At 34.0% G+C, this 20,458-nt stretch overlaps 1 protein-coding gene across 1 annotated transcript in view; it reads left to right on the top strand.

Moving 5' to 3' along the window:
• The window catches only part of LOC127557133 (lipase member I-like), a 50,799-nt gene extending 36,749 nt beyond the window's left edge, over positions 1-14,050 (top strand). Inside the window, exons 7-9 of the mRNA XM_051990571.1 lie at positions 2,412-2,523; positions 12,060-12,239; positions 13,626-14,050. Coding sequence (XP_051846531.1) covers positions 2,412-2,523; positions 12,060-12,239; positions 13,626-13,704 — 371 coding nt within the window. The 3' untranslated portion in view covers positions 13,705-14,050. The remainder of the gene's footprint in view (positions 1-2,411; positions 2,524-12,059; positions 12,240-13,625) is intronic.
• The last annotated feature ends 6,408 nt before the right edge of the window (positions 14,051-20,458 follow it).

The raw sequence follows: 20,458 nt of genomic DNA, 5'->3' as shown, positions 1-20,458 counted from the left end.
AACCTTTCCTATTCTTGTCCCTAACTCAGATATTCCTGGGATCTAAATTTAAGCCCTAATTGATTTCCAGTACCACAGGTTCTCTGACCAATTCTAAAGCATATCCCTCAGGCTCAGAACTGTACCTCTTCTCCATTCTAGAACACACAATTGAACATTTCAGTTCTAGGAGATTCCACTTCTCAAATGCAATCTAGAAAGAGCTACAGTAACCTATCTGTCTAGATTCATACTCAGAAAAGAAAATAATAGTTCATGAATATTTGTATACCCAAAGTAGAAAATGCACATGTATGTGCAATACAAACACAAGATTCCAGGAATAGTTGGGAGAGAAGAAAACCACTTACATGTTCATGCCCTTTTGGGCTACACACAAAGCTACTAGGTTAAAGGCATCATGAATCCATAATTCCTAGAGATGCTTCAGCAATTCTCCCACCTCATGCTCAGGAGAATAATTGAGGAAGGAAATACAGCATATGCCTAATGCTCCTGCGCTGCCTGCTGATAAAAAAAAAAAAAAAAAAAATGAAGTCTGGAGTGCAAATCGAGTGAAAAATTCCCTAGGCATATGATTAGCATCATTCTTGATGACAATATCCACTCAAGGACTTCAAAAATGAGCTCATAGTAGATTTTTGTTCTTCAGATCTTTCACCTGTTGATGAAGGACTTCATTTTTTTCAGGTGAATAGCTATCTGCAATTTATCAGACCTGATTACTATTTGGTCAGAGATACTGGATATAATCAAAGACTTTAGGTAGGATACCACCCTTATTCTAGCTAGAATTGCTATTCTCCAAGGAATAGTTTGGGATGATATTTAAACAGCTGCACAATCCACTTTTTGATCTCATTTCTGCCATGACACTATCCTTCATTATGCTGATCTCTTCATTTCTCATCTTGAATTGTCAGAATTTTTTGATTCAGAGAGTACAGGTAGATTCTGGGGACAATGGACCAAATATTAGTTTCCTCCTCCCATAGTACTTCTTAAGAAGACATTATAAAGAACTCATATAATTTATGAGTCTGTCCTCCAGACAGGAGGAATAGTCTGTCCCAAAAGTTCCTTATAGGCCTGGAAGGTAATCACCTGGTGATTACACTTTAAGCATTAGTGCCTCTAGCACCTTCTCCTAGGTCTTTCCTGGGTAAATAGGTAGACTGTGTTTCTTTGACTGCCTTTATGTGTCCATCTTCACTAATAAATGGCTCATTCTGGATGCTAGAATGAAGGGTAGGATAGCTGCTGATGGCACTAGGATCTTCAGTCTGCCCCTCAGCCATTTGGATCTCTATATAATTTACTTGGTTGTTGGTGAAGACCACACTGGTTAAGACTTTGTTGCTGGTGAGGAGAATTGACTTTGACCTATCTGAAGCCTAATCTATTACCAGCATATAAGCTTAACTCACTGTCTGACTCTCAGTTAGACTTTTTCACTTGCAAGTGACTGACTTGCACTCTTGTAAGTCATATCAACATCAGTGTTCCATTAAGAAGGTAGTTCTCTTATATTCTTTAAATTACAGATAGGGCATACTACCTCACCACCACAACACCACATTTTGATTCTCTCATAAAAAATTCTCTTCTAGTGCAAAAATCTTTCAACCTTACTTCTCCTTTAGTCAGACAAACCAATTTCCATCCTGACCAGAAAATTTCATTTCCAGTCAGTGTATGTATCTCATTGGCAGAGAGAATAATATCAAGACAATTTAAGAATTCTGAGAAACACTGGAAGACATATGAATTAATGCAGGCTGAAGTAAAAATAGAAAAACAATATACACAATGCATTTGGAAATATATGCAGAAAAAATTCAGTAAAAAAAAGCTCACTGCTTCATGATTAATTATAACTAATTTTTGGCCTAGAGAAGAGCTAAGGAAATGCAATAGCTTATTTTCATTACAGAGATAGGGTACTATGGATGTGCAATATTATATGTGATATTAGAAAGAATGTATGTGTAGTTGGTTTCCTGTTTGGAAGATTGCTTTAATTTTTTTTTTTAATTAAGGGAAGCCTCACTGAGGACACATAGTGATGTTGTCTATGATACAAAAATAAAATACATGAAAAAAGAAGAAAAAACTTAATACTGCAATTGTAAAGACGAATTTTATTTTTAGAATAGAGGTGAGGACACAATTCCCTTCCTTATTGGGGCAGAGGATGGAAGAGTAGGAGTTTAGAATGTTGTTTTTACTATTAAATATGGTCACTACATTTGTTGATTATATTTTCTGTATTTGTTTCAAGGGAAGATAGGAGGAGAAATATAGGAGAAAAGTTTATGAATTGAAATTAAAAGGCATTTAAAATTATAAATACATATTGACAAAAAGAGTAGAAAACAATGTAATTAAAAATGTATGTTTTTATTTTATAGTATATCAATATGCTCTTGATATTGGCACTGTGAATGAAATTCAGAAGCAAGGTATTTTTGAAATTAAGTTAAAAGACAAATCTGGAACTGTAGAAGCCTCAAAAATTAAACAGTAAGTTATATTATAACTGGGTTATATGTTTTTCACTAACAGAAATATTTTTGTCTTTCAGCAAACCCCTACTTGTTAGGTGAATTTAAATTAATGAAAGTTTGCATTAATATAGTTTTAGAGCTGGAGAAAGATTTGAGAATATCTGCTTCAACTCTTTCAGTTTACAAATGAGGAAACTTCTCAGAAAGACAAAGTAATGAGGCTAAGATCATTTAAGAAGAGATCAAGTTCAAATGAGAATTGGGGTTCTTAATCCTGTATCAACCACCATTTCATTTTTAGATAGCTTTCATATGGATATTCTTTTCCTCTGTTACCAAATATTGCTTTTTCTTCTGGACTGAATGTTCACCTCTTTCTTAATCCTTAAACAGGGTCTTCCCCTAAAAGTCTGTCTTTCACTTATATCTTCACTTTGCAATTTCTTTCTTACAGATCTTTCATATTCACTATTTCAATTATTACCTCTATACAGATGGCAACTAATTATATAGATGGCACCCACATTTATAGATTTATTCCCAATCTTTCTCCTTAGCTCTAGCCATTTGTTTATGAATATTTACCAGATTCCATGAAACTATTTCATTGTAACTTCAAAGTTAATATTCTACACTACATTCATCTTCCCATTGCCCCTTTTTCCTATTCTTTTTTCTGTTGTTCTTTAAATTGTTCTTCAGTTCTGAATCAGATACATTCTAATCAGTTTTCATATCTTTTGTTTCCTTCATGAGACTTGCCACCATAGGTTCAAATTTTTCTATTCTGTTAATCATTTCTGCCATGAAGGCCTAAATTTTCTTTTCAGAATTCATACTACTCTCTTGAACCATCTGAAAGTTTTTGTGCTCCCTTTGGAATCCACAGGGTCCTCTGCTTTATCACATATTTAATCATATTCCTTTGTTTTACACCATTTATTCATGCAACTCTGAACTTGTCTACTAGATCTGGATGTCTTATTTCTTTTTATTGTTATTGGTTTTCCAACTGATTGATTCAAAATCTTTGAATTGTCTTTTTCCTCAGATGTTTTGTCATTTATCTTTCCTCACTGCCTTATTTTCCCTATTGCTAGAGAATCCCCTTGATGATGCTTTCCTTGGGGATGAGATTTCTTTTTTTTTATATTACATTTTTTATTATAGCTTTTTATATACAAAATGTTTGCATGGGTCATTTTTTAACATTGACCCTTGCAAAAACTTCTGTTTCAACTTTTCCCCTCCTTCCCTTCATCCCCTCCCCTAGATGGCAAGTAGTCCCATACATGTTAAATATGTTAAAGTATATGTTAAATACAGTCTATGCATACATATTTATACAGTTATCTTGCTGCACAAGAAAAATTGTATTTCGAAATTAGGTAAAAATAACCTGAGAAGAAAAAACAAAAATGCAAGCAAACAATAACAGAAAGAGTGGAAATGTTATATTGTGATCTATACTCATTACCCAATGTTCTTTCTCTGGGTGTAACTAGTTCTGTTTATTACTGATCAAGTGGATATAATTTGGATTCTCTCATTGTTGAAGATATGCACTTCCATCAGAATTGATCATCATATAGTATTGTAGTTGAAGTGTATAATGATCTCCTGGTTCTGCTCATTTTCTTGGCATCATTTCATTTAAGTCTCTCCAAGCCTCTCTGTATTCATCCTGCTGGTCATTTCTTCTAGAACAATAATATTCCATAACATTGAAATACCACAATTTATTCAGCCATTCTCTAATTGGTGAGCATCCATTCAATTTCCAGTTTCTAGGCACTATGAAAGAGCTGCCACAAACATTCTTGCACATACAGGTCCCTTTCCCTTCTTCAATATCTCTTTGGGATATAAGCCCAGTAGTAGCACTGCTTGATCAAAGAGTATGCACAGTTTAATAACTTTTTGAGTATAGTTCCAAATTGCTTTCCAGAATGCTCACATTCTTCACAATTCCACCAAAAATGCATCAGTGTCCCAGTTTTCCCACATCCCCTCCAACATTCATCATTGTCTTTTCCTGTCATTTTAGCCAATCTGAGAAGTGTGTAGTGGTATTTCAGAGTTGTCCTAATTTGCATTTCTCTTATCAATAATGATTTGGAACAGCTTTTCATATGACTAGAAATAATTTCAATTTCTCCATCTGAAAATTGTCTATTCATATCCTTTGACCATTAAGGGGATGAGATTTCAAGACATACCAATATCTTTCGATGCTGGGCAATTCATAGTCTAACAGCACAGATCTTTGCTTAAAGGACTTGAGGATGGTATAGAACAGAATTGGCCAAGTAAATCCTAGATTTCTTTCCTTAGGCCTTGTGGAATGCTGCAAAGACTAACCCCACAAACAGTATTCTGTCCCATTCCTTCTATTTCTTAGTGGTCTAGCCCAGGTGTTCAGAATACTGTTCTATCAAAGAAAACAGTTATAAGCTATCCTAGTAGAGATATATAATTCAAGGAGGGTTTTTTGGGGGGATTGGAAAAATAGAAATATTTTGTTTTGTTTTGAAATAGAGAATCAGTTAGTAGTCAGGGAGAGATTAAAGATAAATGAAAAAATAAGAATTAATCACTGTTATCCTCTATGTGGTGTCATAAAGCCAGGGACTCTTTAATATCTCCCTTTTCCACCAAGCCTAGTCCTTCCTTGGGTCCTTAAAGATGAACTAGAAAATACCATTTTATGTAAATAGTATTTTTTATTTTTCCAATTACAATAGAAGACAAATTAAACTACTTATTTTAATAACATTTTAAATTTCATGTTTTTCTCCTTCCTTCCCTTTCCTTCCTCCTCCCCAAGATGGCAAGTAATCTGTTATACTTTGTAATGTGCAGTCAGGTAAACATATTTCTACAATGGTCATGTTGTGAAAAAATAAACAAAAGAAAAGAAAACAAAGGAAAAAAAGAAAGTAAGTAAAACTAGTATGCTTCTATCTGTCTTCAAACTCCATCTGTTCTTTTTCTAGATGTGGATAGCATTGTCAACTGTCTTTGGGAATTGATTTGGATCATAGTATTGCTGAGAGTAGCTGAGTTACTCAAAATTGATCATCCTACAATGTTGTCCCTAAGTACAATGTTCTCCTGGTTCTGCTCACTTAGCTCAGAATCAGTTCATGCAAATTTTTCCAGGTTTTTCTGAAACCCATTAGCTTACATTATATTTCTTATAGCACAATACTATTCTATTACATTTATATATCACTTGTTCAGCCATTCCCCAATTGATGAGTATCTAATTTCCAATTCTTTGCCACCTCAAAAAGAGCTGCTATTAACATTTTGTTATGTACATATTTTTACTCTTTTAAAAAAATCTCTTTGTGATACAAATGTATTAATGCTGTTGGATCAAAGAGTATACACAATTTGATTGCTCTTTGGGCAATTGAGCTCCAGAATGGTTGAATCAGTTTAAAACTCTATCAAAAAACATTACTGTCCCAATTTTACCATATCTTATCAAAATCATTTTCTTTTTGTATCATATTAATGAACATGATAGGTGTGAGGTAATACCTCAGAATTGTTTTAATTTGCATTTCTCTAATAAATAGTGAATTTTTATATGACAATAGATTGCTTTGATTTCTTCATCTGAAAACTAACAGTTTGTCCTTTGTCCTTTGGACATTTATCAATTCTGTCAATCCCCACCTCCCTCTCCCCCCCCCCCCACATACACCTTCTTTTCCCTTTCCCCTCCTATTTCCTTATAAGGTAAAGTATATTTCTATACCCAACTGAGTGTATATGTTATTCTCTTTTTGAGCCAGATTCAATAAAATTAAAATTGAAACAATGTTAATTTCCCAACCTGCAGCTATACATGGCATCTCACAAAAATTGACCATTAGGATGTAATAACATTGCAATCAAAAGCAGAAAAGCAGAAATATTAAATATAACTTTTCAGGCCACAATGGAATAAAAATTAAATTCAACAAGTTACTTTAAGTAACTTTAAGTAATTTAAGATAGAATGCCTGTTCTAGAGTCAGAAAGACTCATTTTCCTGAGTTAAAATTGAGCCTCAGACACTTACTACTTGTATGACCCTTAGTAAGTCACTTAATTCTGTTTAAGTTTCTACATCTGTAAAATGATCTGGAATAGCAAATGGCAAACCACTTCAGCTTCTCTGCCAAGAAAACCCCAAATGGAGTCATGAGAAGTTAGATATAAATGTAATAATTGAACAACAACAAAAGTACCTTGTAAGCATAAATTGAAAATTAATTGGAAACCAAATAAACTAACCCTAAAGATTGAGTGGATCAAAGAACCAGTCATAGAAAGAAATAATAATTTCATTGAAGAGAATAAAAACAATGAGACAACATACCAAAATTTGAGGAATACAACCAAAGTATTAGTTAGAGAAAAATTCATATTTTAAATGTTTATATCAATAAGAGAGAGGGGAGGGAGAGAAGGAGGAACATCAATTGAATTAAGAACATGAATAAAAAAGTAGAAAAAGACAAATGAAAAATCCTTCCTTAAACACTAAAATAGAAATCCTGAAAATGAAAGGAGAGATTAATTTTTAAAAAAACCTAATAAATAAAACTAACTTGATTTTTAAAATAGTAAAAATCAAATTACTACTACAAAAAGTGAAAAAGGTAAATTTACCATAAATGAAGATGAAATTAAAGCTATTTTGCCCATAAAACTCATGATCTAAGTGAAACTGATATATATATTTAAAATATATTGCCTAAACAGAAGAAATAGAATACCTAAATAACTGTATCTTGTAAAAAACAAACAAACAAACAAATAGAAGAACCCATAAATGAGCTCCCTAAGAAAAAAAGTGCCTAAAACCAAATGGATTTAAAAGGGAATTATACCAAACATTTTGAGTGCAATTAATTCTAATCCACATAAACTATTCAGAAAAAAATAGATAAAGGAATCCTAGAAAATTTCTTTTATGATATAAATATGGTTTTGATTCAAAAATAGAAAGAGCAAATACAGACAGAAAACAATAGACTTTTTTTTTAATTGCTGAGGTAATTGGGGTAATTACTTGCCCAGGATCACAGAGCTAGGAAGTGTTAAGTGTCTGAGATCTGATTTGAACTCAGGTCCTCCTGATTTCAGGGCTGGTGCTCTATCCACTGCGCCACCTAGCTGCCCCTAGCTGACCAATTTTTCTAATGAATATTGATTAAAATTTAAATAACACACCAACAAGAAGATTAGAGCAATATGGAAATGGGATTTATATTAGGAATTTATCAGAATTATTGATCACATCAATAACAAAAACAGTAAAGATAATGATTTATATCAATAGATGCAGAAAAGTGCTTGGTAAAATGTAACATTCATTCCTTTTCAAAATACTATAAGGACGGCTAGATGATATAGTGGAGAGGGGAGGGAGAGAAGAAGGAGGAACATCTCCAAAACACACACACACACACACACACACACACACACACACACACACACACTCTACTAGAAAATATAGGACTTAATGGATTTTTTAAAAATTATAATTTCTAGTATCTATCTAAACCAAAAATACAAGAATTATCTGTAATAGGAATAAACTTGGAACCTTCTCAATAAGATCAGGGATGAAATGAAGATGTCCATTATTACCACTATTGTTCAATATTTTTTAGACATAATAGCTATAGTAATGAAACAAGAAAATGAAATTGAAATAATAAGTACAGGCAATAAGAAAACAAAATTAAAATTCATTGCAAATGAGATGATGATATAGCTATAGAATCAACTAAAAACTTTTTAAAACAACTATTTTTGTGAAGTTGCAAATATAAAGCAAACTCACAAATATCATCATCATTTCTATATATTACCAGCAAAGTCTAATATGAATCACTAGAAAGAGAAATTCCATTTAAAATAAGGGCAAAGCATATAAAATGCTTGGGAATCTGCCAAAGTGAACCCAGAAACTATATGAACACAATTATGAAGCACTTTTCACACAAATACAGATCTATATAACTGGAGAAATATTAATTGCTTATGGGTAGGCTCAACTGATATGAAAAAATTATAATTCTATCTAAATTAATTTACTTATTCAGGATCATACCAATCTATCAAAAATCATTTTATAGAGCTAGAAAAATAAACTAAACAAATAAAAAATATTATGAAGTAAAGTAGCCTAAAAGTACTACATTTCAAATTATATTACAAACCAATAATCATAGGAACAATTTGGTGCTGCACAGTAAATATAGTGATAGATTAGTGGAATAGATTAGATACACAATGCACCATAGCAAATGACCATAGTAAACTAATGCTTGATAAACCCAGAGAAATAAGTTTTAGGGACAAGAACTCATTATTTGACTCATTATTATTATCACTGGGAAAATTAGAAAGTAGATCTTCAGAAATTAGATATAGATCACCAACTCAAAAGATATACTAAATATATATATATATATATCATAGGCAAATTAGAGGAGCAAAAAAATTTCTTGTCAGATTTATGGATAAGCGAATTTATAATCAACAAAAAATAGAGAGGATATTGGGGAGTTAAATGGATAATTTTGAGTCTGTTAGACTGTAAAAAAAATTACACAAATAAAACCAATGCAATTGAAATTAAAAGGAATGAAAAAAAAGTGTAAGGAGAAAATTTTATATTGTTTCTCTGATCAAGATATCATTTCTGAATATTTCTAAAATATATAGCTAACAAAGTCAAATTTACACAAATAAAAGCCTTTTCTAATTGATACATGGTTAAAGGATATGAAGAAGCAGTTTTCATAAGAAGAAATTAAAGTTATCTCTAATCACAATGGGACAAGGCTTTAAATCATATTGATCTGAGAAATGCAAAATTAAAATAACTCTTGGGTACCACCTCACATCTACTGAATTTGCTAACATGACATGATAAATACAAAAAATTGGGTCACTCAGGTATTATTGGTTCGTTTGTGAACGTGAACCATGAATTGGTTCATTTTGGAGAACAAATAAAACTGTGCCCAAAGGGTGATAAAATTGTGCATGCCTTTTGACTTAGCCAAAGGCCTATGTTCCAAAGAGATTAAGGGGGAAGGGAGGGGGAAAATAACCTATTTTTACAAAAATACTTAAAGCAGATTTTTTTTTTTGGTGAGAAAGAACTGAAATTTGAGGGATATGTTCAAACAAGTTGTGATATACAATTGTGATGGAATCCTATTGTGCACTAAGAAACGACAAATAATATAGTTTTGGAAAAACCTGGGAAGATCTATACAAAATGATACAAAGTGAAATGATAGCTGAACAAGTTGTAGTATATAATTGTGATAGAATACTACTGTGCTATAAGAACTGACAATTATTTGCTATATTATTATAGCTTTAGAAAAACCTGGGAAGATCTATATAAAATGATGCAAATAATGCAAAAAAAAATGACACAAAGTGAGCAGAATCAGAAAAATGTACATAGCATTAGCAATATTGTAATGATGATTAACTGTGAATGACTTAGATACTCTGATCAAAATAATGATGAAACATATTTTTAAAGGACTCATAAGGGAAAGTGCTATCTCCTCTAGAGAAAGAACCAATAAATTCTAACTGTAAATTAAAGTACAAATTTTTTCACTTTCTTTTCTTTTTTCTTTTCTTTTCTTTTTTTTTTTTTGCAACATACCTAATATGGAGATATGTTTTGAATAATTTCACATATATAATTGATGTCATATTAGTTGCCTTCTCAACAGGAAAGGGTGGAAGGGAAAAAATTCAGAACTCAAAAAGATTTTTTTAAAATGAATATCTGTAATGACCGCGCTAGCACCCAGGACACCCCAGAATCAGCTGGAGTCAGGATAAGCAAAAGTCCATCTTTATTCTTGGTCTTAGACTCAGGATTGAACAGGATGGAAGCAGAATCTCCGGGACCACCTTCTCCCTCGTCTACTGCCAGGAGTGTGTCCCTGGCTCATCTTACTCCATCTCCTAATCCCTCCTACAATCCTCTATGCACCAATCATTGAGCCAGTACAGGTAGTGGAAAGGACCATTTTCCAAGCATATGCCCATAGAGTATTGTCCAATCAGTAGTTAGCCTCAAGCACTCAGCAGTCCCGACCTCAGTGCATCAACCCAATAGTTTCAGCCCTCTACAAATATCAGAAATAAATAATTTTTAAACATAGCAACTAAAAGTGATTTAGACAAGGGCCAAATTGATATTTGCCTTATATAGTTTATGAAGAAAGAGTTTATTAAATAAAATAAAAACATGAATAATTATGACAATGAATTCCTGCTTAAACACAAATATAAACATTTCTCTAAAATTTCAAGTCTTATTTATGTAAAAATAAATTATTATGATGACTGTGCTAGCACCCAGACACCCCAGAATCAGCCGGAGTCAGGATAAGCAAAAGTCCTTAGTCTTTATTCTTGGTCTTTAGGGGTAGAAGTGAACAGGATGGAAGCAGAATCTCTGCGACTGCCTTCTTCCTCATCCACCGCAAAAAGTGTCTCTGGCTGGTCTTACTCCACTCCCTAGTCCCTCCTACAATCCTCTGTATGCACCAATCATTGAGCCAGCAGTGGGATAGTGAGAAGGACCATTTTCCAAGCATATGCCCATAGAGTATTGTCCAATCAGTAATTAGTCCTAAGTGCTTGAACCAACTTCAGTGCAACAACTCAAGAGTTTCAGCCCTCTACAATCTCCCACTTTATTTTGTTTTAGAATACAGGTGGTCACACCATCCCTGACTTCTCAGGGAGGTGAGAGCCCCCAAAAAGAGGTAATCATGTCCTCCCTGACTTCTCAGGAAAGGAGGTGAAAACACCAAAAAGGTGATCACGCCCTCCCTCCCCCACTTCTCAGGAAGGGAAATGAAAGCACTAAAACGGAGATGATCATGCCCTCCCTAACATTTCAGGAAGGGAGATGAAAAGCACCAAAGGGAAGTGGGGATTGCTAGCAGGTTTCTGGGCTAAAGGGTCTTATTAGAAACAGGTATGCACAAACCCATCAGCATAGGAGGTATTACACAAGCACATAGCAATAACACACAGGCTATTAGTGATGACTCTCCCTACAACCAGTACAGACTCAATGTGGTGCAACAAACATGAATTGTACATGCAAGTAGTGATATAACAAACAATATAAATCAATATGGCATTATAAGATTTCCAGAAGTCCTAGAAGGAGGGTATGTAAACAACAGTCACACATATGCCTTCTTCAAATGATAAGTGAGCTGCGTTCTTATTTGTTTACTAAATCAAATACAAAAGATTTCTACTAGTTAATATAAAGATATATAATATAAAAGTTATTATAAAATGTGGCCAATTTTTGTTATTAAACTAAAAACATATCTTAAATATAATGCACAATATTACTATGCTGCATAGATCAAACGGTCATAATTATTCAATTTTCCCCTACATTTAAAATATATATCTTATTTCAAAGGATTTGAATATTGAAATGCAATATTTTTTGTTGTTGTTGTTGTTTTAATTTAGCGATAAAAGGACATTTCCTGCATATTCAGAAACTCGTATTCTTGCTGGATTTTACAATGATTTTAAAGAAATTTCACAAATCATTTTGAAATACATTCCACATTATGTATTATTTAAATGTCGTAGCTGCCAATACCAAATCCACCATATCAGGTTAAGTTCACTCTATTTTCCTGAAAGGTAAGACAATAACTTTTGAACTCACTTTCAGATTTGGTCTTTGACTGCTTACAATAAATTTACTGATGCATATATAAATAAATTTTACATATTTTGAAAGATTTGGTTTTCTCAGAGTATTGGAATATATGAAAAATGCAACATGCTTTTCATGTTCTGTGTCTTTATGCTTCTGTATAATGGATAAATTTGCTCATCATGTTCCTGCTATTGAGCAAAACAAGTGACTAGAACTCAGACCTCTAGTCTTCCTTCTGTCCATTGCACATTTCACCACACTGCACTGCTCTGACAGGAAGGCTACAGGCTATGATTTAGAAGACTGCAATATGTGAATATTCACTAATGAAATAGTAATATATTTGTAGTGATTGTATATAGTCAATATTGATCCAATACTCGGTAAAAAAAAAAAATCAGCAAACATTCACAAACCAAAAATAGATGGACAAATCACAAATATATTGACAGGAGAATGACTACTAATTCTTAGAACTCAAAACTGAATCTAGCAAGGGAGGGCAATTTAGATTCATCATGTGTTTGGGCTACAAAAGTTTTGTTGTTTATTTTTTCTACTTCTTCCACCTATCTATTTGTTCCTTAAGAGGTGGTCCAAATAAGAAAAACTATTATGTAAATACATTTATCTACATTAGTCACAGATTTACTGTTTAAACTTACTATATACATACATAAAGCTATGCATTCCTCAAGACCCAAATTCCTTCCCAATGTTTCTTGTACTTCTAAGAATATTCTCTAAGAAGGATTTTATGGATATGGAAATGGATTTAAGAAAAGGAGTTTCTGCTAATAGAAATCAAAATATATTCTGCTGGTGTTACAACTGCAACCTGAACCTTGGGGACTTAATTCAAAAATCTTATGAAAAATATAATTCCCAAAACACCTCTAAGTAAAATTTTCCTTGGATAATTTAATAAATGGTTGATTTATGATAGTGACCTCAATTCACAAAACATAATCAATATCACCAAATCTACTGCCCATAACTCATTACTAGTTCCAGATTCTTCTAAAGATCTGAGGGAAAAAACACCACAAAAATATGTATTTGAGTCTGAATTATCTAGCTGTTTTAATCATGTTGTTTTCTTTGTCTAATTAAAGAAATAAATCTACAAATAATTTAGTCAGCTAGTTTGCAGAAATATAAGACAATCATCTGACTAAATTATTTTCTCATTATGATGATCAAAAAATCAAACTCATGGAAGAGTCACATAGATAACAGAAAAGTGATTTATTTACAACAGTGATTTACTCATATTTTATTTGGAAGAAAATGTTATTTCTCTTTTGCAAACACTGATTCCATCTTTGTATCTTCTTTCTATTTCTCTCTTTTTTTCCTTCTCTCAGACCAGAACTCTGTGAAGAAGAAATTTTGCTAAAAGAAAGTATTGAAACAGAACTCCATCCACATTTTTGTGATAAATGAGAAATGTTGACAAAATCATCACCGGTAACTAATAATGTAACACTGGACTTTCTTGTGGAGCAAAAAATTAAGACATTTGATATGTAATCTGAAGTTTGGAACTGTATTATGGATTTCTTTCTTTCTTTTTTTTTCAGATAGTATCATTAAATATAAAACTTCAGTGTTCCTGTGTTAGGGAGGTCATAAAAACCCAGTGTGGATGGAACAAAGTACAAATAGCATGTACTAGAGATTTTCTGAAGCTACTTAAAGAGGCTAGTTAGAACATTTTTTTATTTTCTCACAAATTATTCATCATATTATTGTTTACCAACTATATATTAATCAACATCATAATTAAAGCATTCACAGATATTTGAGAATATTGTACTGTCTTGTATATTTTGTGAGTTTTTGTTGGAATCTTTACAAACTGCTAACTCATTAGAATTGATGTTTTGGGCCAGAACCTGAAACAAGGTACTAAGTAGAACTAATTGATAGAATGCTTGTGTTTGTTTGCACCTTTACTCATTGGAATTCACAAGTATGGGAGATTCACAAAGTTAACTGTGTAACTTTGTGAATTCACACCTCCCTTGAAGCTCTTAGGGCCAGAGAGCACTATGGAAGAAAACCCATAATCTGTCTCTTTGATATATAAGAAGAAAGCAGAGACCCAGTGAAGGGAGTGGAGATGAATTTAGATTGAGAAGGGAGCATCAAGTGAATTCAGCCAGAAGCCCTCTCTGAGTGAGGAGTTTTACTTCGGAACATTGACTGGGGTCGGAGAGGAGCGCTCTGGGAGATTGAGAGCCAGAAGCCCTCTCTCAGAAGCAAGACAGATTCAACTTGGTGCTGGCTCAAGAGGCTGAAGAAGGCAGAGGCAGAAGCAAAGGACAAAGCAGCAAGAGCTCTTAGAACCAAGCAGAGAGATAGGCCTCAACTAACGGGGCTATTTTGGAAGGAGAAAATAAACATGTGCATTTTTACCAGCTGGCTGCATTTTGGGTGATTATTACTTTCAACTGCAACTAAGGCTGCTTCCAAGAAAACCTCCCCAAGAAACCAGCATTCACCCAGAGAGAATCATATTATATTTATTTAAAAGAAGAAAATCACCACAAGTTTTAATGGCAGATTAAATAAGTAAATGTTTTCCATGAATGAATGCATGATTCTGATGAGTCATTACAATGAATATATATCAATGAATCTACAAACACATATGAAGTCCTTATAATATGCTAGGCACTATGTATGCTGGTTTCCAGAGAATTCTAAACAAATAACAATGTCTACTCTCAAAAATTTTATCATTTTTGTGTAGTTTACTTATGCTTTTAATAGCCTTCAAAGTTAGCTGAGTAGATAAAGCAGTATAGCTTGGCCCTTTCCCACAACTACTCTAACAGAGATCAAAGGGTACTAGATTGAGTCATGATTAGGAAATCCATGCAGAAACCAATGAGTAATTTTTCTGCATAGAGAAATAATCAAAGGCTTGTCCATAGACATACCAGATTTTTGCCAGAAATATTCACACAAAGACTTCTAGTTTTCAAAATGGACTGATACACATGAGACTGAATACTAAGATAAGTATGTAGTTAGTAGATCCATCATATGGAGCTAAGTCAAAAAGCAGAATCGGAGGCAAATAATAGCTTCATTTCTCTAATCCCAGGTCTGAGTTGTGCATTCAGCCCTGGGATTTCAGCTGAGTAATCAAGTGTTAAAGTATCAGTTTTTGCAAGGACTCCCCATTCCCTCTGGTACCTGTGATAAGTTGTTTTTCTCTTTAAAAATAAAATCTTTTCTTAGGACTTGATTGGCCTAAGCAGAAAAACCATGCTTCTCTTCATGAAACTTCCTGGAAAGTCAACTTATATGGAACTCAGTAACTTCCAACTTGGCAGATACCCTGCATTGTCATCACATTCTATAAAAGTGTTTCCAAAAGGAAACAGGAGTCATATGTACTAAAGCTAAATGTTACAGTATCCTAGCTGAGTATTTTTTTTTTAATATTCTGCTAAATAAACTTCCCAATGGTACCTCACTTATGAGAACTTATCTCTGGAAAATGTTATCTTATCTGATTTAATGATGGTCCCACTGATTGCAAGGCAGAAAATGAGTCTGAATTTCATCTATCGTTGAACAGATAATGAACACTAAATAACTTTATGGCAATTCATCTCAGTGGACTGAGTTAAATGATACATACCTGGCATGTGACAGGGATGAGCCAGATAAGACATATACATACATATACACAAAAATATATTACATATGTGGACATATATGTGTGTGTATATATACACAGAAATATATGTATACACATAAATATTATATATATATATATATTTTTTTTTTCATGCACATACATATTCTCCATTGATTGCTAGGCAGTGTTTGTATCGAAATGGCAGTGGAAATAAGAACTAGAAATTGAAAGTTCTCCCCTTTGAGATATGCCAATGAAGGAATGGACCAAGGACAAATGAATTTTTTCTTGTTCCTCTTCATAAACTGTTATTTGTGTAAGAGTTATTTAAATGAGCAGCTAGGTGGTGCAGTGAATAAAACACCAACCCTGAAGTCAGGAAGACCTGAGTTCAAATCTGGTCTCAGATACTTAATACTTCCTAGCTGTGTGATTCTGGGCAAGTCACTTAACCCCAATTGCCTCAGCAAATAAATAAATAAAATAAAATAAAGTTATTTAAATGCCACCAGCTAAACTGAATGATTATGATAATATCCTTATTAAAAAACAGCAGAAATCAAGGGATGAGTACATTGCCAATCTGCACCATGATGCTCTATTTTAGTGGTCTTTGTGGATAGTGGGATACATGGGATGTTCCGAGAGAACAAATATCTCTGATTGAGTGTTTGCCAAGCCCTTTTTCAAACTGTTCATATATCTTAGATGTCTCCCTTCCCCCTAATTTTTATCTATGGCTCTTAGAAACTGTAGCATGTTCAGCAGTTATACTCCAGTAAATCATCTTAGCAGATGGGCTAAACCAAAGTAAATGATAGGTCTTAAAACCAGTGGTAATTTAGGAGAATATGTACCCCAAGCATGTGAAAACTTCACCAGCAGAATGGGTGGATAAATAATTTGTTTTAATGGATGGGAAGGCAACTGAAGTAGGTGTTGTGGAGCACTTAGAGCTTGATCAGACATCAAAAATACTAAGGGCATCCATTGACTCCTGGGCCATCATCATAATCCTAACTTTCATCTAGCCACTGGATTTTAGTAACTCTGGAACAGAGTGTGAAGCTGACAACTCTACAAATCTGTATCACTTAAATCCAATCCAGGAGCAAGTCAAGATATCACATTGATGTCATTGATTCTCTACAAAATGAAGGATGAAAATGGGCTTTGGGACCATATAACCCCCATAACAAAGGATGAAATAGCTACTTTTGCCCAATTGATCTCATGTCAACTGCAGTGATAACTCCAAAAGACTAGCATAGTATAATCCCATGTACTTATCAACACATTCTGACTGACAGATTTAATCAATTATATTTGTCCCCTTCCTCAGTCTTAGGACAGAAGTTTATTCTTACTATAGTTGATAGCTAGAGAGCTTATAGTATTTCAGTATCAATCAAGTGTTCTACTATGTCAACAACCATCAAAATTTCACAAAACATATCTTTCTTCATTTTAGGCCCCTTGAAAAATTATTTCTGATCAAGGAACCCACTTTTCCTGAAGAAGATGCAAGTGTTGGTGCATAATCATCACATCCATTAAGTTTTCAAAGAGTATTTTCTCCCCCCTTCAAATCACATACAATATTCCCAGCCTTGTTTATTTTGAAACATCTAAACTTAGTGAGTATTCTTTCCATCATGAAAATCCTGAAAAAGCTGGGCTGAAATTGAATATACATATGATTGTTTGCTTTTCATTTTTGAATATGACCAATGATATTGTAGGGTGATGACTTGTGTACAAACATGTCTTCGATGTATAATAATGCCCTAAGTGCTCCATAATTCCTGTTTTAATTGTCTTCAAGGCCATTGAAACAAATGATTCTCAATCACCCATTTCGCTGGGAAAGTAATTTTTAGAATAGACATCCCCTTCCCTCACTAATGGCTGTGATGCTGATTGATCCCTCTTAATCTGGTTTAGCCCATCTTCTAAAATGATTTACTGGGATGTGGCTGCTGTACATGCTACAGCTTCTTGAAGCCACAGGTGAGAGTTAAATGCCAGGTGAGCAACAAAGTTGATGAGCAACCCTGAAAGGAGTTTAGCAAGCCCTCACACCAAAGGTATTCATCCTTTTTGAACATCCATTTATCTCATATGAAAAGTTTCAACAGACAATCTTACTTGGTTTTTCCTGCCAGCTTTTGAGTGAAGGAGCCTGTTGTGAATTTGCTGGATTGGAAAGGGGGAAGTAGCAATCTGTATCCATGTAGCTCTAAATACATAACACTTCTACATGTGAGTATGTGTGCTTGGTGGGGCATGGAGTGGGGTGGGGTATGTGTGCATTTATTCTCTCTTAATCTTTGTTGAATATGTTTTCAGAGTTAGGGTTATCTAGGTTATAGGTAAGATGAGGAGATACATCTTGACACAAGTCCATGACCTCCAACTTTTGGAATCCCTTTCCCAACATCAACAAGAGCACAGGCCAGGATAGTAGTAAACACACCTCTCCCTAGATCATAACAACTTGCAAGACACCTCCCAAAACAATATGAATTGGTCTCAGAGCATGGAAAAGCTCAAAAAAGATTTTGAAAATCAAGTAAGAGAGGTAGTGGGGAAAATGGGAAGAGCATTGAGAGTGATGCAAAAAAAAATTGTGAAAAACAAGTCAACAGTTTGGTAAAGAAGACACACACAAAATGTGAAAAAAAATAACATTTTAAAAAAGACTGAGGGAGGATTCTGGGAAGATGGTGGAGTAGGTTGATAAATTTCAAGCTTTCCAGATTTCCTCCACAAATAGAACAAATTTGCACTTTAGGGTGAACATAGACTGCTGAAAAATCAAGACAGCGCAGAACAGGAGTCTTTCTGATACAGCCTGAAATCTGAAGAAAGAGTGAGGGCTGGGGAGTAACTCATGTGAAATGCAAACACCTCTAGGCTAGCTCAGAACAAACAGTAAGTGGGGAGCCCTGGGGCTAGCTGGGTATGGCTGGAGCCTCAGAAGAAACCATAGAAACTTTCACCTGCTGTATTGTTTTTGGAGTCTAGGAACACTAGGTGCTGCTGTGCTCACACCTTTGGTCCTAGATAAGAAGGAAATTTATAGTATATGTTTAAGATTGGCATTAGCAATATAACAGCTCAAAAGAAATATTGGGGCAGAAATTAAGGTAAAAATAATAATTTTGTCATACAAATGAGATGCAAAGGAAAAATAAACAACAGAGGCATTCGAGGAGGGAGGAGGGCTCATAGTTCTAAAAACCTATTCGCATCAAGAATGGGTTATATAGGCATCACTACATATATACCATGAAGGGTATAGTACCCTCAAAATGAAGAAATAAGGGAGGAGGGATGGGCTGACTGGGAAGCAAAGGGTATGGGAAGAAGACAAGAGAAGGATCATGGGTGGGGGAGGTTAAGTAGGTTAAGTAATAGCAAAGGAAGTTAGGAGCACTATTAAAGCAGCAAAGAATCAGGAGGAATAGGAAAAAATATGTGTATGTATGGGGGAGGCAAAATGTGTGTGTCTATACATATATACATGTATATATCTATATATGCAAACATAAATATATCCTTTCTGAGCTACTATTCTGCTTGGGAATAGGGAGGATGAAAGGGGGGTGGGTGGAAGAATAAAGTAAAAAAAGGTGAGCAGCAAAGAACAAAAGAATGATTTACAATGAAATAAAGAAAAGATTGATTTCTAAAATATAGAGAGAATTGACTCAAATGTATAAGAATTCAAGCCATTCTCCAATGGTCAAAAAATATGAATACACAATTTTCAGATGAATAAATTCAAACTATTTCTAGTCATATGAGAAGGTGCTCTAAATCACTATTGATCAGAGAAAAGACAACTCTGAGATACCACTACACACCTGTCAGATTGGCTAAGATGACAGGAAAAGATAATGACAAATGTTGAAGGGGATGTGGGATAATTGGGACACTATTACATTGCTGGTGGAGTTGTGAACAGATACAGCCATTCTGGAGAGCAATTTGGAATTACATTCTAAAAGTTATCAAACAGTGCAAACTCTTTGACCCAGCAGTGTTTCTATTGGGCTGGATCTCAAAGACATCTTGAAGGAAGGAAAGGGACCCACATATGCATAAAGGTTTGTGGCAACCCTTTCCATAGTGGCAAGAAACTGGAAACTGAGTGCATGCCCATCCGTTGAAGAATGTCTGAATAAGTTATGGTATATGAATATAATGGAATATTATTCTTCTATAAGAAATGATCAGGAGGATGATTTTAGAAAGGCCTGGAGGGACACTAAGTGAAATGAGCAGAACCAGGAGATTGTTGCACATGGAAATATCAATATTATACAATGATCAATTCTGATGAATGTGACTCTTTCCAACAATGAGATGATTGAGGTCAGTTCCAATGATCTTGTGATAAAGAGAGCCATCTGCACTCGAGAGGACTGTGGGAACTGAATATTCATAACAATATAATATTCTCACTCTTTTTGCTGTTGCTCCCTTGTATTTTGTTTTCTTTCTCATTTACTTTCTTTCTTTGATCTGATTTTTTTG

Source organism: Antechinus flavipes, chromosome 3, assembly GCF_016432865.1.
Source record: "Antechinus flavipes isolate AdamAnt ecotype Samford, QLD, Australia chromosome 3, AdamAnt_v2, whole genome shotgun sequence".
NCBI lineage: Eukaryota > Metazoa > Chordata > Mammalia > Dasyuromorphia > Dasyuridae > Antechinus > Antechinus flavipes.
Note: the sequence above shows the minus strand (reverse complement) of the source record. Positions and strands in the feature narration are given on the sequence as shown.